The 24,892-nt window shown below is 39.1% G+C and overlaps 1 protein-coding gene across 3 annotated transcripts in view; it reads left to right on the top strand.

The window, feature by feature from the left end:
• Positions 1-24,892, top strand: part of PTCHD4 (patched domain containing 4) — a gene marked incomplete at its 5' end in the record, with an annotated part of 171,046 nt that overhangs the window by 49,701 nt on the left and 96,453 nt on the right. For all 3 annotated transcript variants that reach the window (XM_082848787.1, XM_082848788.1, XM_082848786.1), the window contains one exon: positions 2,001-2,481. In XM_082848787.1, the coding sequence (XP_082704913.1) occupies positions 2,001-2,481 (481 nt within the window). The remainder of the gene's footprint in view (positions 1-2,000; positions 2,482-24,892) is intronic.

Raw genomic sequence — 24,892 nt, 5'->3', positions numbered from 1 at the left:
TGTAAACTTAATCCAAAATATGTCAACATCACAGATAGGATTTCAAAGAAGTGGGAACAGGGGTGGAGCTGAAACTTACACCAAGCTTAAACAAAAATAAACAAGCCCAACTGAGGAGCAATTTGACCTGCACTGAAAGAGTGAAAATCATACATCACAGTCTCTCAGTGATAGGGCAGAATTTCCACCTCCTTACTCAAAGCTGCCCCACCTTTCCACCTGCAGCTCACTCGGGGACCCCAGAGAATTTAATCAAGACAGAGCCTTGGGAACCTACAGTCAGAATTTCAGTTTGATTGTTTGTAAGGAAAAAAGATAGGAACATTACAAAGATGCCATGGGGAGTGGGAGAAACCCCAAGCAACGGGGAAAAAACCCTCAAATTAAATTCTTATTGAGAAATATATCATTCATTTAGAGTTAGTCAGGTTGAATTAAATAGAAAGACTTTTTATTTAACATGTAGGGGGAAAATGGGTATATAGAGTGACTATAAAATTTCTTTCTTGCAATTCTTGATGGTCCCTACTAACAATATTTGTACACTCTAAATTTCTCAAGCTTTTTGAGTTTCAACACATTCTTAAGTACTAGGGCAGCTTTGATGCAAATACAAAAAGTACCCCAGATATAGGTGTCTGGTACTAAGTCCACAGTACTTGTTACACGTGTCTCTTGAGTACACAGTGCCTCATGGTTCTGTGAAAACAACCGTGGTTACCACACAGTTGGGTTTGTTGCCCTTCTGTACTACCTTTCTGTTTCCTGTTCTGACTCTACACTTTTAAATCCTCACGAGATACATGTCATGTCTTGCCTGATGTAGCAAACACATAAGCTGTTCATGGCATACATTTACCTTTGTGCCTGTGTCTCTTCTGGGACCTGATGCACCTTTTCAGAACCAGAATCCATCCTGCAACCTGCCACTGGGTTCGATATTCCATCTGACAAAAATTGCCATTGGAGTACATGACAGATGCGGCAAATTCCGCGATGGCTGTCAGGGATTTCTTTCGAGTGTTAAGGCACACGGTTGAGAATTACTGCTCTGAATCTGTTTAAGCAACTCAGTGTCCACCTTTCGTCTTCCTTAAAGAAGAGTGATTGCCCCTCTTATAAACCCTACTCTTATGATCTTGTCTACTCTACTTCATGTGAAATCCTGAAATTGAGATGACTTTTGACAACCCCACCTGAAATCTTAGTCTCATTTGGGGGGTTTGTCCACTGTGCTTTCTGGTCAACCTACAACTGGAGCAGGTATTTAAAGGGAATGTTGTAGTGAGTGAACAGGTGCTCACATTATATTTAGAAAACATGTCAATACTATTAAATTATTTGTAAAAAAAAAAAACCCAGTATTTTCTTCTACTTGTTCTGCAATACACCAGCTGTACCCCCAGAGTACAAAGAACAATGGATGTTTGTAATGTGTGTGTGTGTGTGTTGTGTGTGTGTGTTAGTGTAGGTGCGTGTGTGTTAATGTAGGTGTGTGTGTGTTAGTGTAGGTGTGTGTGTGTTAGTATGTGTGTGTGTTAACCCTAGAAAGTTTAGCATGTATTTATTAAACACATTATTATTTTAATTTTTGAAAAGTTGTTAACTCATGCCATGCTTCACTTTTGGCTGAAACTGAATGATTAAACTTGATCCTGCATAAAGGAGTTATAATAGATTGTTACAGAAGGAAATGGTGAGAATGAGGGTATGGATGAGATCGAAATAATATGTATGTACATTTTCCTATGCATGTGGCAAGTCTTGTATAACTTCACAACGCTCTTTGCATCCTTTTTAATTCCGATCATTTTGCATGGTATCCCCTGGAGCTCCAAAGAGTTGAGTATAAAATCCTAACATGCCACTCCACCCACATCAGTTCCACAGTCGCTGGAGTCTACCTCTGCCTTTTGTGCCCCTTCACTTAGAGTAAGACTCTGTTCTCTGGAATGCGCATCCCGCTGGTAACTTCAGCCTCCCCTTTTTCTGTTTTCAAGGATGGGAGGAACAGTTTTATTGGACACCAACTGGGCGGGGTAGTGGAAGTGCCGAACAGCAAGGACCAGCGGGTCAAGTCAGCCAGAGCCATTCAAATCACCTACTACCTCCAGACCTATGGCTCTGCCACCCAAGACCTCATAGGGGAGAAGTGGGAGAATGAGTTCTGTAAGCTTATGAGGAAGCTCCAGGAGGAGCACCGGGACCTCCAGCTATACTCCTTAGCATCCTTCAGCCTCTGGAGAGACTTTCATAAGACCAGCATCCTGGCCAGAAGCCAGGTCCTCGTGAGCCTCGTGCTGATCCTGACCACAGCCACCCTCTCCAGCTCCATGAAGGACTGCTTGCGCGGCAAGCCCTTCCTGGGCCTCCTGGGGGTGCTCACCGTGTGCATCTCCGTCGTCACCGCAGCTGGGATCTTCTTCATCACCGACGGAAAGTACAACTCCACCCTGCTGGGAATCCCGTTCTTTGCCATGGGTAACTATCCATCCTTGTGGTAATCGGCTTCTTACCGGTTTGGGGCAAGGTAGTACATTTCTTGAATTCTCAGGTGGAGATCTGTTTTAATTTTGCATTGGTATGTCTGTGTGATGTTGTGAAATTTTACCTGGGGTGCTGTCTGTTTTACCTGATTAGGCCTTTTTCAGTAAATTGTAGGCTGACCAAGGCACCTCATTTATGCCAGGGACTTTAATGCTGTCCAGTGTTTTTAAAGTACAAACTATTGTAAGCTTCTACTCAGCTTCTTCAAAAATTATAGGTTAAAGATCATGGGGTACGAAGTTAAGGAGGTCCAAAACCTGTTTCACACAGATTTTTGTGGTTCATATTAGTGTTGCATCCTCAAACTGATGGTGATGAAGAGTGGATATCACGGGATGAAAATTCTGGGAGCCACCGATAGGTTCTAATTTCAAAGACCTTCTTCATTAGACTTTGTTTATTAATTCATTTCAGAGTTTTTGCAGAGAATATACTCCATTTCCTCACCTCTATTTAAAATTTTTCTGCAGCCACTTAAAGATGTGGCCTCTAACTTTTTGGTGTCTGTTGAAAACAATTCATGAGTATCTTCAGTCAAGATTATCCTTTCTTGTACATTTTTCCCAGACATACTTAAACGGTCTAGAAAATGGTATGTGAGTGTGTGTGCGTGTGTGCGTGCACGTGCGCGCATGCACATGTTTGTGTTTCTTGCAAAAGAGAAGATCAAGTCTGGGAAGAAAAGTGAGTGATGGTTCATCAACAAGATTGATGGAACTTATCAGAATAGAGATGATGACGGTGATTATTTGTGGTGCCACTGAAGAGTTCTGTCAGAAGTGGTACAATTCCATACATGCAGCAAAGGATAAACTGTGAAAATGGCCTCTAGATGGTGAACTGACATGCACAGGAGAGTCTTCAGCTGTAAAATAATTGCTTTTCCCTTCCCAGGTTAATATCAGCCCTAAATTATAGCTTTATTACTAAGTAAAAAAGACGTAGGCATGCAGTTAAAGTCTTCCAGGTGACCTGGGCCCTTTTCATTTTGACCTAAACGAACGTTTTCAAGAACAACGTTGCAAAGTGGATTTATCTGGAAACCCATCTTCACTGTGGCCCTGTTAGCTCATCTCGGTAAGTCTCAGTTTCCTCTTGTATAAAATGAGGATAAATGAAAAGCCAGTTCCAATTTGACCTCTATGGTACAGCAATATTTCTACTTAAAACTAAATAATAATAACAATGATAATAGTAATAAAGCAGCTATGCTTATTATCACTTAAAAAAATAAAATGAGGATAATGATTGGATAATAATGATGAGGATAAAAAATAAGTCAAAGAATTGTTTTCTGAACGTAATAGAATGTACCTAAAGGTAATACGACAGGGTAGACACTCAACAAGTATCATCGAGTTTTAGTCGTTAAGCTGGTGTGTTACGTGCAGTGGATTCAGTGATGAATAAGAAACAGCCCTTGGCTTCAAGAAATTGAAAGTCTTTCTTGCATTCTGCATATCATGTTTAAATGCATGTTCATCTTGTTAACAAAAAGTTTTTCTATTTGCTAAAGAAATATATGAAATTTTTTTTTCACCAGTGACAAGGATAGGTCTAGATTTGAACCACTTATACTTGTTATGTTTTGTGGGCTCAGTCTTTTAACTTAATAATATAAGATTCGTATGAATCATGCAGCGTGATTCACAAATGAAACATGGATCATTCGAGATGGACAAATTAGGCACCTTAGAGCCAAGAGGGCTTTTTCTAAAACTGGTGGCAATCTAATTAGGTAGTGGAAAGATTTATCAGGAAAATTCTATAATGTATAGAATTATATTTCATACAAATAAGGAGAAAAATTGTCTCCAGTGATGCTGAATTGTATTCTAGGCTCAGATACTAAATCAGTGGTATTTTCATTCCTTAAAGAAATAATAAGAACACTGAAAGCCACAGTGAGGTAAATGTCCAAACCCTAAAACACACACTTTTCACATTTTCTCCTCTCTCAGTCATCTTTATAATCACAAATCAGCCCTGGACAGGGTCGGTGCAGACTCCAGAAGCCTGGTAAATGGTTACTTTTCAGTATTCCTGCACTTCAAGTTCTTACAGTAATCTTAGAAGAACTTTCCTGCTATGTTCTGAAAACATAACAACAGTAGACCTATAAATATATACTTACTTAAGATATTTGCTCCATCAAGGGGGAGTTGGTTTTGTTGTGTTTTGTTTTGTTTGTAAAATGATCATAATGGTAAAGATACCAAAATGGAGAACTAGTGACATAAAAGGGATATGCCACAGAGCTAGGGCATCTGGGTTTCCATCCCAGCTTTTCCACTAACTTTGTATGTTTCGTTGGGCAAGTTAGGTATAGTCCCTTTGTCCCAGTTCTTCATCTATTTTTTAAAATTTATTTGTTTATTTGTTTTTATTTTTGGCTGCGTTGGGTCTTCGTCGCTTGTGCACGGGCTTTCTCTAGTTGTGGCGAGCGGGGGCTACTCTTCGTTGCGGTGTGCGGGCTTCTCATTGTCATGGCTTCTCTTGTTGCAGAGCACAGGCTCTAGGCACGCGGGCATCAGTAGTTGTGGTACGCAGACTCAGTAGTTGTGGCTCTCGGGCTCAGGCTCAGTAGTTGTGGCGCACGGGCTTAGTTGCTCTGTGGCATGTGGGATCTTCCCCGGCCAGGGATCGAACCCATGTCCCCTGCATTGGCAAGCAGATTCTTAACCACTGCACCACCAGGGAAACCCCAGTTTTTCATCTATTAAATGAAGGATTTGGACTCTTCAGTCTTAAATTTTGAAGTTCCTACATTGTTCGTTTCATTCTTCAACTGAAGTTAGAATTTGATCATTCTTTTGTAAAAACTTCTAACCTCCATTCTCCTTTATTGACTGTGTGTGTGTGTGTGTGTGTGTGTGTGAGAGAGAGAGAGAGAGAGAGAGAGAAAGAGAGAGAGAAAGAGAGAGATTGAGAGATTGAGAGCTGAGTTTGGCAGATACATACCTTCTGGTGGTACACACAGCATTGTTTAAAAGTAGTCCTTTGATGAATTAGTTTACATTGTGTCAAAACTGCATAATCCAATGTTAGTTGGGTGTAAGGAAAAGAAGGCCAACTCTTTTTATAAACCTCTATTTCTATTCCTATCTTCCTACAAAGATTTCTTTAAGGTAGTGAATATTCACTTCATTATGCTCCAAGATTCAAGCCATTCATCCTCATTAGAACTTATCCCTGAAGCTGGGTATGTTGCTTAGGTGTTCTACTCTTCAACCATTCTATTTTCGACCAACTATCTTTCTTTAATACTGCATCTGCTTGTTCTTTTTTCTGACCATTCATCCAGTTAATACCCCCAATGTCATTTCAGAGGCATGTATTCTGTACTTCCAAATCCTTCATTTTTAAAGCCTGTACCAATTTTTATATCTTGGCTGGTGTCCCTATAGGTAAATGTATGTTTGTTGAATTGTACGTTCAATATTTAGGCTTAGAAAAGAAGATAATTATAAGCATGTGTATTCTCTCTAGAAAAGATTTCAGAGAGAGAAATCCAGACTCATAATAATTTCTTTAAAAATGCTTAAAATGACCCCTTTTAGCTCCAGCTTAATGGCCTTTCTCTATACAAGCATAAACCAATGAGAATGCCACTAATTTAATTTATAACTCATTGTCGGCCTTTTTTTCACCTCATTTGCTTTATGTGGATGTGTTTCCTCTTTCTGGAAGGAGAAATATGGGCTAATACCACACACCGATGCCAAGCTGGCTCCTGCTGTATCTTGCTGATCTTCTGTGGGTAGTTGCCAGGGACATTAGGAGCCTTGGTTCACTATTATTTTTGCTGTCCATCCTGAGTTTGTTTTATATGCCAGGAGTCTTACTTTAGTCAGCTTGATGTCACTGGACATGTGCAGATGACTCGTTTTTTTCAGGTGAACCCAGGGTTTCCAGATAGGAGACCTTCTCATTCATCATCCAAAAACTGAACTCCATATTCATTTACTTATTAGTTTATTCAAATATTTATTGAGCACCTACCATGTCCTGGAGTAAAAAGTATTGAACAGAACTAATCAAGTTGTTGCCCACGTGGATCTTACATTCTAAGCCTGCTAAGGGGAAGTGTCAGACAATAAACAAATAAATATAAACTGTGTTATATTATTGATAAGTGATATAAAGTATAATTGTAAAACAGGATAAGAGATAAAGAGCATAGGTGGTCAGAGAAAAGCCTTTCTAAACAAGTGAATTTGAAACAGAGAGCCAAATAAACTGAAGAAGGAGCCATGCACTAACTGAGAAAAGAGTGTCTTTGACAAAGAGAACTATCCATGCAAAAGCCTTGAGATGGACCTTACTTGGTGAAGTCAAAAAAGAGCAAGAAAGCGAGTGTGGCTGGAGCAGAGTGGGCACCTGTCTGAGTATTATGCAATGTAGCATATAGCCAGGTCACATAGGGCACAGAGAACTTAATACTTAAGATGGTAAGCTATCTGAAGCATTTTGAGATGAGAGTGTGATCTGACTTACATTTTATGGAAATGAGTCTCAATGGAGCAAGAATGGTTATAGGTTGTAACTCATACATAGGTGAGAGGTTATTGCAAAATCTTCATGGGTTATAATGGTGGCTTGAAATAGCTTGGGAGCAGTGACAAAGGTAAAAAGGGATTAGACTCAGGATACAGTACTGGAAAATAGAATTCACAGGATTTGCCGAAGGAGTGGATATGGTATGTAAGAGAAAGAGGAGTCACGGATGACCCCGAGCTTTGAGGACTGAATAACTAATCGAAAGCAGTTGCCATTTACTGTCACAGGGAGATCGTGGGAGGAATAAATTGTGGGGGAAATACAAGAGTTTCGCTTTCCATGTGCTCAGGTGCCTATTAAGTATCCAAGTGGGAAAATGTGGAATTGGCAATATAAGACAGTATACAGATCAGGTTCAGAAGTAAAATCTATTAAGTTGGAGCTGAAAATATAAATTTTGGATTCATCATGACATACCTAATAATGAAAGCCATGGACTCTGATAAGATCAACTGGAAAGATAAACACTGATGGAAAATAGGAGTCGTCTAAAATCTGAGCCCAGGAGTATTCCAACGCTTATGATTGGGCAGATGAAAGTGATTCAGAAAACGACACTAAGAAGGATTAGGCTATCAAGTGAGAGAGCAGAACCAAGAGAGAATAGTGTCCCAGCAGCCAAGTCAAGAAGGTGTTTCATGAAGGAGCAAGAGATCAGTTGTTCCAATAGCTGCTAAGAAATTGTGTCCGGTGAGAACTGAGAATTGGTCGTTTGATTTAGGAATTTTTTTTTTTCGGTACGCGGGCCTCTCACTGCTGTGGCCTCTCCCGTTGCAGAGCACAGGCTCTGGACGCGCAGGCTCAGCGGCCATGGCTCACGGGCCCAGGCGCTCCGCGGCACGTGGGATCTTCCCGGACCGGGGCACGAACCCGCGTCCCCTGCATTGGCAGGCGGACTCTCAACCACTGCGCCACCAGGGAAGCCCTGATTTAGGAATTTGAAGGTCATGAATGACTTTGGCAAGAGCTGCTTTAGAGGAGAGCTGAGGTAATTTAAAGAGGTTCAGTAGAGCTTGGAGCATAGGAAGTGAAGACAGTGAGTAAAGCTAATTCTTCTAAGGAATTTTTGCACTAAAGGGAAATAATGGTTTATGCAGTTGGGGATGACGTGCAGTAGAGAAAGCTTCATAGTAAAGCAGAGAGAAGAGATTGCAGAAGCAATGTCATTGAGCAGGAGAGAGAGATAGGATGGGATTCAGAGCACAGCTAGAAACATTGGCTTTATATAAGAGCTTAGACGGCTCTCATCTACAGTTAAGAAAAGGGAAGGCAGAAAATATGGACAGATCCAGATAGATTGGTACATGTCGGGGTGGAACCACATGGAGATTCTCTTCTATGGCTTCAACTTTGTCAGTAAAATAGGAAGCAAGTCATCAGCTGAGAATAAATTTGGGGAAGGAGGCGTTAATTTGAGGAAAGTGAAGGAATTCTTAAAGAGTCACTTCAGAAAGTTGGAGAATAAAGAATAAAATTTAGGTGAATAACTAGGAAGCACAGGGATCTCCTTGACATTTACGTGCATGAATTAAAAAAAAGAAATCAGTTAGCGTGGTTGCTGAGTCGGTCCCCCCTCCAGCCATATATAGCTGCTTGGGGGAGGAGTTGAGTAAGCATTGAGATGAATTTAATCGGAAAGAAATTCCCAGAAAAAAAAAAAGAGGGTTTATAGTGTATGCAAAAGAGTGACTGTAATGACAGATCATGAACGTTGTAATAGTTAGGATCAGCTAGACCATGTTGCAGTAACAAATAATGCCTTAAATCCATTTAGTTTAAGAGAACAAAGATTAATAGCTTCTTGCTCATATCGCAGTTTGGTGTGGGTCGGGAAGCTCTCTTTGGAAACTCTTTTCCACCAGAGATTCAGGGATTTAGGATGCCTCTGTCTTACAACATGTTGCCTTCTCAGAGTTTGTGCTCCCCGGCATGTACACAAATGAGGGAGTAGTTAGAGAAATCACACTACTTATTAACTACCTTGTACCCAAAGTGATTCAGTTACTTCTCATCACATGCTCTTGGCCAGAACTAGACATATGGCCATAAACTAACTGTGAGGGAGGATAGCAAATGTAGGAGAGCAAATGGATTATTTTATGAGCATCAACTGTCTCTCCCACATAAACTAAGCCAAAGAGTAAAGGTAACGAGGATTTATTCTGCCTCATCAGCGTGGTAAAACACTGATAAGGTCAAAATATTATATTCTTTGTGGGGTCAGAGAACGGTCTTAGGTTGGAGTCTGTTCTGGTTATCTGTTTCTGTATAATAAACACCACGAAACTGGGTAGTGTAAAGCAACAACCATTAGATTAGGCTTGTGGATTCTGTGGGTCAGTATTTTGGAAATGGCATAGCGAGGAGTTCCTCCCACCTCTAGAATTTCTAGAGCCTCAGCTGAGGATGGCTTGAATATCTGAGGTCTGGCATAGTTGGGTCTAGAACAACAGTTTTCAACATGGCTTCTTCGCTCACATGGCTGGTACCAAGTCTGGGACTTCTGAAGGAGAATCTCAGCTGGAACTGTTGAGCATAGCATCTAAATTTGGCCTCTCCAGCATGGTGTTCCTGGGGTAGTCAGACTTCTCATATGGTGGTTCAGGGCTCCAAGAAAACGTTTTGCACAAGAGAAGGGCAAAAGTTCAGGGCTGGCTTAGACATAGAAGTCCCATAGCATCGCATCGGCCCTATTCTACCATCTGAGTACCAGTCACTAAGGCCAGCCCAGATCCCAGAGGAAGGCAGTGGGACTCCACCTCTTAAGACAGTGGCAGAGAACTGAAAGAGTGGCAGAGTCACATTGCAGAAGAGCATGTAGAATGGGAGCTACTGTTGTGGTCACCTTTGGGAAGTGCAATCACCACACAGTCGTAATGTGAGTGAGCTGCAAAGATAGAGGTGGATTCCAGAGATGCTTGCTGTAAAGGTTTTGAGACGAGATTATTACTGATGACAATGGCTATGATTTGATCATTTGGGGATGGAAGACAAATGTTAGATTAAAGACATTAGATATTCAAAGGACCCAATTTAACAGACATAGATATTCCATGATCTCCAAGACCCAACAAATCTGGCATCTGCTAACCTTCTGACCTCAGGTTCAACCTGTCTGTCTCTCCTGTACACCTGGAAGGCTCTTCCTCAGATGTTTCCTTACCTCCTGCAGGTCTTTATACAAATGGCACCTTCTCAGTGGGGACTTTCCTGGCCACTCTATCAAAAACGACAAGTGCTTCACCAGTACTCCCTTTCTCTCTCTCTGATTCAGTTTTCTCCTTAGAGCTCGTCATTATCTAACATACAGTATACTTACTTTTTGACTTGTTTTCCCCACCATAGAACGTAAGCCCCCAAAGGATGTAAATTTTTATTTTTCCATTCACCGCTGTTTTCCAAATACTTCAAACAGTACTGGCCTTGGGTTGGCACTCAACAAATATATGTGGAATTAATGAATGAATGGTCTGTTAGCGTTTCTCAAATGGGTTATAGTCTATTAGAGAGTCATTTAATTTAGTGTATCATGATCCATGTTTATATTTCACTTAAGGGGAAGAAAAAAGAGTAGAAAAGGATAGGAAATATAAAAAGTGTTGCACATAGTAAAGTGTTATTGCATCGTACTTTTGTTTCAGTTTAATATACATGTGTATAATAGACATGATGTAAGATATATTGCCTAATGCGGGCCACAATCAAAATTTTTAGAAAACACACTGTCTAGAAACTTCTTTGGACTAATGTCTTAAGGAGACATGGTGATAGGTAAGGATTTGTTAATAGGGAGGCAACTGGGAGAACTCGTCAGAAGCATGGGTAGCTGCTCCTCTTGGTTCTGCTGGAGACAGAATCTGGATTTACGAAGGGGAAGGTATTGCCAGGGACATAAGGTATTACTTCTTGGGCACGTTTATTTTCCTCGACTTCGACCAGCACAGTGTTTGGCATATAAAGAGCCCTCTAAGGTTTGATGGTTGGCTAAAATTTTTTAATGATTATATTAAGGGTTTTGAAATGTTTCTCAATAAGTTAGTTTTGCCACAGGACCTGTTTTACTCGGGGTCATTAAACCTATCAAAACCTGCCCCAAATGACCCTATTGTTAGAAGCTCTCTTATTGGAGCTATTTTTTAGCTATGTCAGTTGCAGCCACCCTGCTCTTGGTGATAAATAATCGTCTTCTTTGGGAAAATGTTGGTCAATGATGTGAAAATATCTCTCTGTTTAGAGGCTTGGAGTCAGAAGACCTGGAGTCCAGTCAAGTCCCTGTCCATTCAGGTGACTTCTCCTTGGGCCTCCCATGTTTTCTCTTTCATAAGATGAGGAAGTCGAACTGATTGGTCCTTAACATCTTTTCCACCTTTACTCCTTAATCAGTGAATCATTCATTTGACACTTAGGCTATATGTTATCTAGGTTTTTGGCTCCTTGGGAGCTGGAACTGAGTCTACTTGTCATCTTTTCAAGTGTCTAGTCCAAAGTGCCCATAGCATGCATTTTACAAATGTTGACTTTTGCAAGAGAAGGCTTAACTTTTGGTTGTCTTTAGCTTAGATATCTTTATGTCCTTATTTTTTATATGTTATTCTTCAGATTTCATTTCTTTATATTGATCTCTGTTCTTTTTGTAGCTGTGAAATGGACCTCCCAGAACAGAAGTTTTTAACAATTTAAGATGTTGTCTCACTAACTGGTTTTTGTAGACCTTTTGAAAGAGGTGGGAAGGGAACAGATCTTGGCATAACAAGTAAGAAGCTGAATTTTATGCCAAGCATTTGAGGTAGCATTGAATAGTATGTAGTTTTTATTGTGAAGCACTGTCCAACATTACTAATAATTATATCCTGACTCCTTAAGATTCTTATTTTCTTTTGAATCCACCTCCATCTGTTGCACTTTTTACTGCTAATGAGCTTCCTCCCATGGTAGTTGGAGTTTAGGAATGAGGAAGAGTATCTATATAGCAAAATTTTACTCAGGGTGAAAAGCATATGGGCCCATTTTGGTGATTGTGTTTATCTCAAGGGTAGGTGATGTGCTAGTTTAGACTTTTAAAATGGAAAAATTTGTAATTAAGCCTTATGCTTTCTAATATGTTATGCCCTTGCTTTTTTACTTCTTAAATCAGATAGTGAATTAGGCTTGAATATTTAAGCAGACAGGGAAAGGAGAGAGACATCAATTTATCCGGTACATGGTAGAACTGTTCCTATGTCAGCTTCTACCACTTCTCCAGTGTGGACATCTAAGCCTTCCTCAAATATGCATCTATCACAAGCAACCCTAACTATCCTCATTAATTGAAGTTGACTTGATTGTCATATGAGAATGTTCAAGAAAAAAATATTCCTGATGCAGAAGAGCTGCAGTTGCCAACCAGATCAGGATTTTCTGCAGTGCTGCATCAAGGTAAAAATTGCAATTCAAACTCCTGAAACTTGAAGGGTGAAAATGCATTAAGGCTATGCCATTGCTTTTCTGAGGAAAAGCAAAGTCTCAGCCAGATAAAGCTCATTTACAAACTAGAGACTTATTTCCAAGATTCAATTCATTTCCAAGCCAGTATTTTCATACCCAGTCATTGAAAATAAGCAGAGAAAAATGAGATTAATCCTGCATTGGTTTGAGGGTCCTAGAGGCCAGCCTTGGGCTTCCAAGAATTGAAGAATCCTTGTACACTGATTTTCACCTGCCTTCCTGGAACACGGTGGTTTGTGAATGCATCGAATATCTGTGTGTCATCGTGATTGATTTTCTTTGTAATGAGAGAGCAGTGCCTTCATCCCGATCAAGGCCAAACTCTATTATTCAAGCCTTGGCTTATAGATATCACTCTGTACCCTTAGAGGAGTTATAACCTGAGTTTGAATTTAATATAAAGAAGATGCTGCTACTTTTCCTACTGCTTCTCACACTGACTTGGCCCAAATGGAATAAGAATATGTCCTGGCCAGTGATACTTCTAGTGATTGTTTCAATGTTAAGTGGAACATCCTCAACTAAATATCATACTTAATAATATAAATCAGCAAAGTATTAGTTAAGAAAATTTACTAATAGTGTTTGAGATAATAAAAAACATAGAGTATAACCATAATAGTCAATGATATAAATGAAATAATGAAGGAAAAGGAGATAATTTTATCAGAAAGGACTGGATATAACAGTAGGTTAAACTACATTTTAGCAAAAAAAAGAAAAAGTGGTGGATTTGGGGAGAAACAGATTAGATGGCTCATTTCATTGAATGAAAACCAATCAAAATCACACACACACACACACACACACACACACACACACACACACAAGAGAAACCAGTGAAAGGCACCTAACTTGCAGATTTTGGGGTGAAACTGTGATGCATATAATAAGGACTCATAATAATTAACTGCAAGTTGCTAGATTCACTCTATAATTCAGTCACCTTCCTCTTCCTTTCCTCTGTCAAAGTCAAGGGTCAGGGCAACTTTATAATAAAGTTTACTGTGTTGGTACAATGTTTTGCGAATAAGAAGTGCTCAATAATTATTTCTTGAATGAATGACTTGTAATTTCACTAGCTCACAGCAGACGTGAAGGAGATTTTTATTAGAAATGGATAAAAATCTGTGTTTGAAATTGTACGTGTTCTTTGAAAAATTTTAGAACCATGGCTTTTAAGCAAAGCCATTGAAAGTGTTTATGTAATGAGGAGCGTTTGAATTTCCAAACATGAGAGTATAGTCGAAATGTTGTATCTTTTGTTTGGTGCGTCATGTACCTTAAAAGTATCCCATTGGCCATTTGATCATGCAGATGGCTTCCTGTTCACCCAGAGGAAAGTAGGGCAGCTGTTTCCATTAAATGAGGAAATATTTAGTTCATGAAACTAGTTCATGAGAACGATTCTCAAGCCTGGAGAGGAGCCAAGGTCAGAACCTGTATTACTTGATTTTCCCTCCCAGGTTCCTTGACTCTGTTAGCAGTTCTCAAACTCGGCCCTGGGGAGTCCTCGGGCTGTGCTGGGGGTGCAATGGGCCTCAGAAAGAATTAAGCCCCCAGAAGTCCCGGCTGCTCCTTCCTGCTTCCGAACAGAAACTTTCTTCTGATATTTTTACGTGACAAGTCTCCATAGATATTTAGTTTGAGGAAAAATTTGAAAACTGCCCGTCCTCTACCGTCCTATAGTGCCTCTTTCATAATAAAATGGAAGGTAGAAACTAAACTTGAGGTGAACTAAGTGTATCTTACAGTGTGAGTGGCTGTGCTTTGATCAACTGTTATATCCACAGACAGCCTGTAGTCTTTTTGTTGAAGTATTCCTAGAGGCAGGACGTCTACTTAAGACCTTAACTTTCTCTCTTGCAGACAAGTTAACCTATTTTTAAGATGCAGAAAATCCAAAAGGATGGAGGCAGTGAGGTTGTATCTCTGTCATGAGAACTAAGTAAGACTGCGAAGAGGCTCCAAAGGGTAGAAGTAATTGTAATTTTACTGTATTCTAGGGTTAGAATGGCTGTCTTACAGGTCAGAAAATTGTACTATAAAAACACAGTGACAAAACTAGATTCTCAGTGAAAGAATCCCGTTAACTAGGTTGACAAGGGTAATATGTTAGCCAGAATCTCTGTTCTGGTAACCTTTTCAAAAAGTGGTTTACACTAGCTAGGCTTCCCTTTCTCAAGATATATAAAAAAGACTCAGAGGGCTATGTGATGAACATAAAGTAAAACACAGTGAGGCAGCATGTGATCCCTGACGCAGGCAGGCAGACCAGCAGGGCGGGGTGGGAAGCGCTGGTGGTGCCAGTGATGAGTGCGCCCTCCCGTCTCACAGAGACCACTGAGTTCCGTCAAGTCTAACTTTTTAGGACTTCCCTGGTGGCACTGTGGTTAAGAATCCGCCTGCCAGTGCAGGGGACACGGGTTCGAGCCCTGGTCCGGGAAGATCCCACATGCTGCGGAAGCAACTAAGCCTGTGCGCCACAACTGCAGAGCCCGTGTGCTTCAACTACTGAGCCCGCACACCTAGAGCCTGCGCTCACCGCAACTAGAGAACACCCACACACAGCAATGAAGACCCGATGCAGCCAAAAATAAATAAAATAAATAAATTTAAAACAAACAAGCAAACAAAAAAACCCACAGTGATGTCTGATGGATTTCCTTGTTTCCCACAAAGAATGATGCCAAAATGCCCACCCATGCCTCCCAGATTCAGTGTCATTCTCCCTTGGGAAGTTCTGTGTACCCAATACAGATGCTCACATTGCCAGACCTTACCATTCATTCTGTGTTGGCCACCACCATTGATAAGCTTTCTCTCTAAGATGATTCTCTAAGATGACTCAATATCGCTATGTAGTAAACTAAGTAAAGAGTGTTTCTGTTGGGACTAGGAGACATTCTTTCTCCTTTGATTATTTACTGATGAGTTTAATCCTCAGAGAGGGACCATCTTTCTATGATTTCCAAGTGTTTGTGGTTCCTCCTTTCTATTCCCCCTGTGATCTTTCTTTTTGGTTTATTATTTATTCCAGTCTGTTTATCCCTTTGCCCTTTCTGCTCATTCTTCTTAACCTTATCCTGAAAGATGAGAACCCTAAAGCAGTAGCAGGTTATGTGAGTTCCTGTATTCCCCACCCTATCCAGACAAGGTTATCAACACACCATCTCAGGTCAGCACTGCTGTGTGTCTATAGCAGTCTGGCCAAGGGAGACATGTCTGTCAAAGGAGGCCTGTGGGCTTCATCTCTATGCAGCTCTAATTCCAATTTCCTTCACATTCTTTTTTTTTTTTTTCACGGTACACGGGCCTCTCACTGTTGTGGCCTCTCCCGTTGTGGAGCACAGGCTCCGGATGCACAGGCTCAGCGGCCATGGCTCACGGACCCAGCCGCTCCGCGGCATGTGGGATCTTCCCGGACCGGGGCACGAACCCGTGTCCCCTGCCTCGGCAGGCGGACTCTCAACCACTGCGCCACCAGGGAAGCCCCCTTCACATTCTTTGCTCAGACCAAAACCAAACTTCGATGTGGCCAGATATACAAGGCTGTTTCATGTCTCATGATATTCCTTTTCCTAGAGATTCCCTTCTATCTCTGCTTTGTTCTGATTTTCAAAGCTTAAATGCGTCTTGCTCTATGGAAATATTTAATGACTTCTAAACCCAAGAACGACTGATTTTCCTTTTTGCTTATCCTTGTTTACATGCCTATATTTACTTCCATGTTAGGCTGCAGAGCTTTCATTAGAAAGGATCAACTTACTGTTTTTGTATCCTTAGCAACTAGTAGTGGGCCTAGCACAATTAGGAAGTATTTTAAAATTAGTTTTGGATTGACCATTCTGCCATATTAGCCCACTATGCATAACTGGCCTTCACCTTGGATTCCTTGAAAAGCACTTGTGCCTGTAACTCTCTGTTTGCACTCTCCATCATCACCAACAGATTTTCTTCTCTACCTTTCTCTTCCCTGATCTTTGCTCTGGAAGGCTGATTCCTATGGACGCATCACCCAGGCTCCCTTTTTTCCTCTGGCTTTGGGTTGGATGTGGCCACCAAGACGCATCACCAGGAGACAGTAGGACAGAAAGAGAAAGAGGTCAAGGTCTTTCTTCCCTGCTCCCTCCCTCCCTGCATTGGCATTATTTCTCCGGCAATAACTCCAGTCTCCGACAGGCAGCCACTCCTCTGTATCTATAGCTCTTACTGGACCCTGATCATACTATTTCCTTCCTTTATTCTGTTAGACTTAAAAGTGGTAACAGCTTCCTGCTCTTGATAGTCTCTCGGTACCTCAACATCCCTTGTTGTTGTTTCTTTTCCCATTGGCTCTGCTCATATCTCTGTAAGTAGTCTTTCAATTAAGGTTTTTTATTTATACCATTTGAAGGATTTCTATATGTCCTACCAAGCCTTTCAATCTCTTGCAAGATATACAGCATCCCAGTATCTTGTTGGATCTGACATTCTGCCCTCAAGTACATCCGCCTACCTTAATTCTCTGCTTAACACTAGCCAACCAACCTTCTCTAAGGGCACTGAATCCTACTTTCTACCAGCCCAACTCCTGGTCACCCATGGACCTAAGGAGCAGTCTGCCTTGCCTACCTGAATTTGATTACCAGTTGACATCTGGACACCTGCAGTCATGTTCTGCCTGCCATTTTGGACATCTTAAGTTCACAATGTCCCTTGGACAATGAGCAGTGTATCTCTTTTTAGAAGCCATTCTTGTGTGAGGACTTTGCTTTCTCCAGTAAGCTGAAGTCTTGAGGGCATGCAAGCTTCCTATGCAGACTTGTTTTTGCACTTTTCACGGCTATTACGATAGGCCGTTTTTGAGAAAGATCCTACAGAAAAAGTTTTAAACACACATGTTTTTACCATCACCCTTGGTAAAACTTAGGGCTGGCATTAAGAGAGGCTGTACCTTCTGCAAAGCAAGAATGAGAAGTTATCTCATTGGAAAATTCCATATCACCATAATCATTTTTAGGTCATGGTGGCTATTTTCTTCCTTGTACCTAGTTTAAGCTAAAAGTAGTTTGATATAAAATTGTTGCCTTACAGTCAGATTTTCCAAATATATATAAAAAGAGGCTGCCTGTCCTTGTTTTGTGCCATGGTGCCTGTGCTTTTGCAGCCGAAAATAGCATTGGTGCTTGTTCTTGGCACATTTTACTGTAAGCTTCTACCTAATTTGCTGTCCACACTCCCCCCGAAGTCCTTTTCAGCATTGCCGCTTTCCAAGTATTTCCTTCTCATTGACTATGTATGTCTCACTTTCCACAAAGCTATTCATTTTCCAGTTTTGAGGTTGACACACATCCTTCTACTAACCCTCTTCTTGCTAGAAACGCTGTTTTCTATTCCTGGGTAGTAGGTTTTTGTTTTTTGTCTAATTCATTTGTTTCCATTATTACAAAAACAATGCATTTTTAGGAAAACACTGAAAGATAAACAAAATCTAAAACCGTCATCCAGAGATAATTGTTGATAAAAATTTCATGTTTATTCTTTGACTATATCTATAGAGAGATAAATATGTCAATATATGAAACAAAACGAGATGACTGTATATATATACTATTATGCAGCCTGCTTAATTCAATAACTCAACAATTTCCATATGTGCAAAAAAAGTGTAAAACCTGAATATATACTATTTTCACTAATAGTTATATGTTAACATGTGTGAATACTGCTCAGATTAAAACACAGAACATCACCAGCATTCCTATAGCCTCTTTCTAATCATACCCTCTCCCTCGCAATAATCATTATCCTGACTTTTTTTTTTTTTTTTGCGGTACGCGGGCCTCTCACCGTTGTGGCCTCCCCCGTTGCGGAGCACAGGCTCCGGACACGCAGGCTCAGCGGCCATGGCTCACAGGCCCAGCCGTTCCGCGGCACGAACCCGTGTCCCCCGCATCGGCAGGCGGACTCTCAACCCCTGCGCCACCAGGGAAGCCCTATTCTGACTTTTAAGGTTATCAGCTCTTAGCTGTTCTGCATAGTTTCACAACCTATGTTATAATGTACATAAAAATATATATTATTATCTCTTCTAGGTGAACTAAATATTTTATCAATGTAAATTGATTTTCTATCTCTAAAAACAATTTTTGCTGTAAAGTCTGTTTAGCTTCATCAGAATCTTTTGTTTATATTTTTAAAATATTTTTTTCCATTCTTTAAGTATCAACCTTTCTGTTTTCTTAGATTTTCTATATGTGTCTTGTAAGTTGCATATAGTTGGATGTGGAGATTTTTCCTGTCTTAATGATTTTTGTCTTTTAGCTGAAGAACTTAATCCCTTTAGTTCCTTTAATATAATTTCATATATTCGAGAGTTTAAATTTACCATTCTATTTTGTGCTTCGTATTTGTCTCACACATATATATATATATCTCACACACACACATATATATATATATATTTTCCCTTTTTGGCCATCTTTTGGATTGAATTAATACCTTTTATTATCCCAATTTTTTCCCTTTGCAAGTTTGAAAGTTAAATGTTGGCTTCTAATTTTGTGATTCCTTTAGAAATTATAATATTGATACTTAACTTATCAAAGTCTAAAATGCATCAAAACCTCCCTTTTTCTTCCTTATGTAATAAAGTAGTTAGATCATTTGAACTCCATTTAGACCCCCTCCTGACTTACCTGTTAATCCTGTCTACCACTTTAATTCTAATGTTATTATTTAACCTCAGTAGACATTATTATTTCTTTTTTATATAGTACATGGTCTTTTACATTTACCCACATACTTGCTACTTTTTTGATTATCATTTCTTCTTACATCTCACATCTTTCATCTGGAGTTACTTTTTTCTGTCTAGAGGAAATTACTTAGTACCTTTAGAGATGTTCTACAGGTGAAAAACTCAATTTTTTGTCTCTTTATCTGAACATGTCTTTTTTCCTCTCATACTTGAAAGTTATTTTTGCTGGGTATATAATTCTTTAATTACATTGAAAATAATGATTCTCTATCATATTATTCCACTGTCTTTTTCCTCTGACTATTTTTAAGATTTTTCTTTGTCTTTGGTTTCCTGCACTTTCACTATGATATATCTAGATGTGGCTTTCTTTGTATTTATCTCACTGAAAATTCATTAAGTCCCTTGGTTTCATGAAGTATTGTCTTTCATAAATTCTAAAAAATTATCACTTTTATCTATTCAAATGTTATTTCTATCTTATTTTTTTCGCTCCCTGTTGAACTCCAATGAAACATGTTACAACTTCGCATGTCTCTTATCCTCCCTTTGGCATTTTCCCTTTGTCTCTCTGTGCTGAATTCTGAATAATCTCTTCTGTTTGATAGAATAGTTTACTAATTTTCTCTTTTGCTGTATGCTTGAGGGTGACACCCTCATGATTGGGATCAGTGCCTTTATAAAAGAGACCCCAGAGAGCTAGCTTGTCCCCTCTACCATGTGACGTACACAGTGAAAAGGGGCCATCTACGAACCAATAAGTGACCCTTCACCAGAAACTGAATCTGGCAATACCTTGGTCTTAGACTTCCTAGCCTCTAGAACTGTGAGAAATGAATGTTTGTTGCTTTTAAGTCACCTGGTTTATGGTATTTTTGTTATAGCAGCCTCAAGGAACTAAGACACTGCACCTAGGCTATTACTAAAATACCTATCAAATTTTTAATTTTTATTATTGAATATTTTTATGTCTGAAAGTTTGACTGAGTTTGTTATAGAGCCTATGTCTATATCTATTTTGTGTTATTTGAAGATACTTTCAAAGTTATGTATTTTTAAAAATAGTAAATGTAGTCTTCTAAGATTTTTATATTCATTTTATTATCTGGGGTCTCTGTGGCTCTGCTGCTGTCTGTTGTTTGTACAGGTCTTAAATCAATCACCTTATTTCCTTGTGTGCCTAGTTATCTATGAGTGTGTGGTAGTCATTATCCTTGAAAAAAAATTGTGTGTTTTCGGATTCCTATGATGCTGTACCCTCTTCCAAAGAGGCTCGTGTTTGCATCTGTCTGGTACCTGTGGGCACTTATGAGTGGAAACATCTCAAATGTAGTTCCCATCTCGAGGTTCCTTGCTCCATCCAGACTATGGTATCCAGGGTGTAAATGTACACGAAGACCCATCTATAAAAACAACTTTTATGATTTTTTTTCCTTTTCATTTTTCTTCTCTATTCTACTCAGCACAGATACCATCTCTAAAGTGTGTCATTGCTCTGAATATGTGGCCTTTGAGGTCCCAGCTTGAGGTGGGGAAGGAGTCTCAATAAGACTTCTCACCTCGCACAGACCATAAAACTAAATTTCTGCCCCCCCCATAAATGAAGGCTATTAATCTGAAGCCCAAGTGTGCAGTATTATTATTTTAAAAAAAAAAAAAACCTCTCAATGAAAATAGAGTTGCTGTGAAATTCTGCTTAGCACTCTACATTCAGTCTTAGCCCAAGAATTTATTCTTAAAGTTCCCCACTATATTTGCAGCACTTTAGTGATTTTTAGGACAAGGTTTGTTAGTATATTTTGTGTTTATTTTTTATCTAGCATTTTTCTTGTTTTTGGCTAAAAGGTTGATCCCAATAGCACAATCCTGTAATATCAGGAAGCAGAAACAGCGGCAGTGTCACTTTTAATGGCCGGATATTATTCTGGACTCTGTTTTTAAACCATTATTATTTTAGTATTTTCATGATATACATGTATTGTGTGCTTAATGTTAATATTAACTGCTTTCTAACCCAAATTTGTTATTCACATAATTTCATAGGTTACAATTTGTTCATTATCTTCATTTTCTGATTCAGTAGATAATATTCAAATACAAACTTTTTAAAGCTTACTTTACTGTAGACCAATTAATACTTTTCCTTTGAAAAACAGGCATCTCCTTCTCAAAGGAAAGGGTTTGCCACTATGAGAACTTTAATCTGAATTTAGAAGCAAGACGTTTCCATACACAAGGTGCACTAGAATGACACTATCTAGAGTAAGACACTACTACATCACCAGTGTAGAGTGCAATGGTCAAGAAGTGTCTTCCCCCTGCATGACTTGCTTTTCATATCCATGTTCAGGAAGTTGAGAGGATGCCAGTCACTATATTACTAGACCATACTGTTGATAATCCTATCCTACAATTTGATGTACATTTTGAGAGAAAACAGAAATAATATTCATGGAGATTCTTGAGTTCACAATTCAAAAATATCGGTCTTTGGAGTATTCTGGGTTCAAGTTTCATTAGACCAGATTGATAGAAAACATAATTCAGCTCCACTAGGCAGAACAGATCCAGGGATTTGATGACAGTAAGGTACAAAGAATCTCTTATAAACCAGTGAAGACAGTTAAGAACAGATACATATACCTTTTTTTTTTTTTTGGCCACACGGCATGTGGGATCTTAGTTCCCAGACCAGGGATTAAACCCACGCCCCCTGCATTGGAAGTGCAGAGTCTTAACCACTGGACTTCCAGGGAAGTCCCCAAGAACAGATACATATACCTCTTTATCAAAAGGTTCTGAACTTAAATGCCTTGGGGGACAGGTTGTGAATACTGATACGTTTACACTGGTATATACAATAGACTATTATAAGACAATAGGGAATGATGGGGATTGGTGCGAGAGAAAATATATAGACAGCCAAAAGGCACTGAAATTTAATTTTTTAAAAATCCACTACCTATATGAGATACTTCTGCAAGCCAGGTTGTATGGTCAGGGAGCCAGGAAAACTGACAGTGGAGATTTAATAATAACACATAAGTATTCAGCACTTAGAATGTTCCAGTAATAACACTTTACAGGTATTAATTTACCTAATCCTTATAATAATCCATTGTATATGAACTTTTATTATAGGTCAGAACAATGAGACAGAATTTTACTAATTGGCTGAAGGTCATATCAGATAGTATGTGGTAGAGCCAGGGTACAAACAGCAGCTCTGTCTCCATCTATGCTCTCTGCCGCTAAGTGTATTGTCTTTCCAAGTCTTCATAAGTAGCTAATTAGTAGACAAATTAAAGTTCTAGAAACAAAATTAATACTGTCTACCAGATTCTCTCAAAACTCAGACATATTTTCTATCTGATAAAAAGAAAAAAGTATACATAGTATTAATATAATATCATATTAATATATTAATTGTATACACATACACACAATTGCTCAGTTCAGTATAGTTTGAAATTTAGCATGAAGCAGGTCGGCTTTGGCCTCTATTCAAAAATAATTTAGATACTGAAAAAACAAAAGAGCCAGAAAAAGAAAAAGTTTTAAAAGGAAAAACTCACCTCAATATAATATCACCACAAGTTTTTCTCATCATGTAGATCCATGGATATTGCTAAAAATATCAATGTGTTGGAATGAAAATTCGTATGTTGAAATGTTAGGCTTTCTATACCTGAAATGAATGGTAAAAATAGGGCAGAGTAATAAAAAGTTATTTGAATATGCATATACAACATAAATAGCAGTTGAATCAGCATTAATTTTATTTAATTAAAACGATCAGTCGTTTTTTTCACCTTCCATTTTATGAAGGATTTCTTCTAAGACAAGAATATTGAATGGGAATAGTTATATCATAAACTTTTCTTTCTCCATTTTTTACATATTTCTAACTTTATAATGCTAAAAAATATTTTGACTAAATATATGGCTTTCATACAACATTTTGCTATCTTGGCAAATCCTTTGTCACCACAAATAATTTTATTACTGTTCAAAGATATTAGACCATTCTAGCTAGTTACTTCATAGAATTCCATGTGTCCTCATATCTGTCTTTGTACCACTTTTAAGTTTTTAGCATGTCCTTCCTTTTGTACTGTGTGACCTTTTTCAATATTTACTTAAGGCACAGAGAACCAGTCCTATCACCATGATAATTTTTATTCAACTGTGTCAGCATAAAGGAGCAATAAGAATAGCAACTATGCACACGAAAGGCAGGAGTCATTAAGAAGTTAGGGTCTGACGCAGACATAGTAATGGACTTGAGGACACGGGGAGGGGGAAGGGTAAGCTGGGACAAAATGAGAGAATGGCATGGACATATATACACTACCAAATGTAAACTAGATAGCTAGTGGGAAGCAGCCACATAGCACAGGGAGATCAGCTCGGTGCTTTGTGACCACCTAGAGGGGTGGGATAGGGAGGGTGGGAGGGAAACGCAAGAGGGAGGGGATATGGGGATATATGTATACGTATAGCTGATTCACTTTTTTATACAGTAGCAACTAACACACAACTGTAAAGCAATTATACTCCAATAAAGATGTTAAAAAAATAAAAAAAGAAGTTAGGGTCTGAGAATAATTCCAGGAATCACATGAAGAGATATATGATGTTTTATGAATACAAATCAGTTTTCAAAAGTAAATGGAAATGTGTTGGAATGGTCACAATTAAATTAGAAATTCCCATATTATTCATTTCACTGCAGAGAACCCTATGCTCATGTTAAACTCATAGAGAAAATCTTAACACAATTGAAAACATGAAAATTTGTCTTTAACCACAAGCTTAAAGAAAATCTTAAATTATAAATTATGGAATTGTTTTCCCTACCTTTGAAATTCCTCCAATACAAGTTATATCTCACATCTACTTTAATTTCCATCATAGGTGTGCTGGGGTTTAGGGTGGCTTCCCCAAACTGTGCCACAGTGGCATCTTGATTATTTTGAACTGAAGCTGCTTGAGAAGCAGCTGATGAAGGAAACTCTGACCCTCCTCTGTCCTCCTGAAAGCACGAAATAAATCTCTCATGTGAAAGGTGCCCTCCCTGCATCTGGAGATAGAAGGGATACCCTATTGCCAGAGACAGGGAATTTGAGGCTGAGAAGCCTGTGAAAACAAACCTTGTTACTTCTTTAATTCATTACCCCAAGCCCAAACTCTGTTTAAATTTTTCACCAGTTAAACAGCCAAAACCTAAGTTTCTTTGTCTTGTCAATTTCTTACAAATTTATCGTTTCTTTGTCCAAAAAGTACAGTGGCTGCCTGCTTTGGCCACTTCTTAGGTCCTATTTCTATGAGTGCTCCATGAGTACAAATTAAAATTTGGGTTTTTTTCTCCTGTTAATCAGTCTTGTGTCAGTTTTATTATTAGTCCAGCCACAAGACTGGGGTAGAGGGGGAAATTTGCCCTCCCTGACAGGTCCAGTTATGACAAACTATGTGTGCATTAAATTGTTAATTAAGCCATACTTGTAATGTATTAACATTTATCTTCCTTTCTGATGCATAATCACTGGTAAGTATCTT

The sequence above is a fragment of the Leucopleurus acutus genome, assembly GCF_964270905.1.
Source record: "Leucopleurus acutus genome assembly, chromosome: 10".
Taxonomy (NCBI): domain Eukaryota; kingdom Metazoa; phylum Chordata; class Mammalia; order Artiodactyla; family Delphinidae; genus Leucopleurus; species Leucopleurus acutus.
The sequence above is the reverse complement of the archived record's forward strand: the minus strand, read 5'-3'. Positions and strand labels throughout refer to the sequence as shown.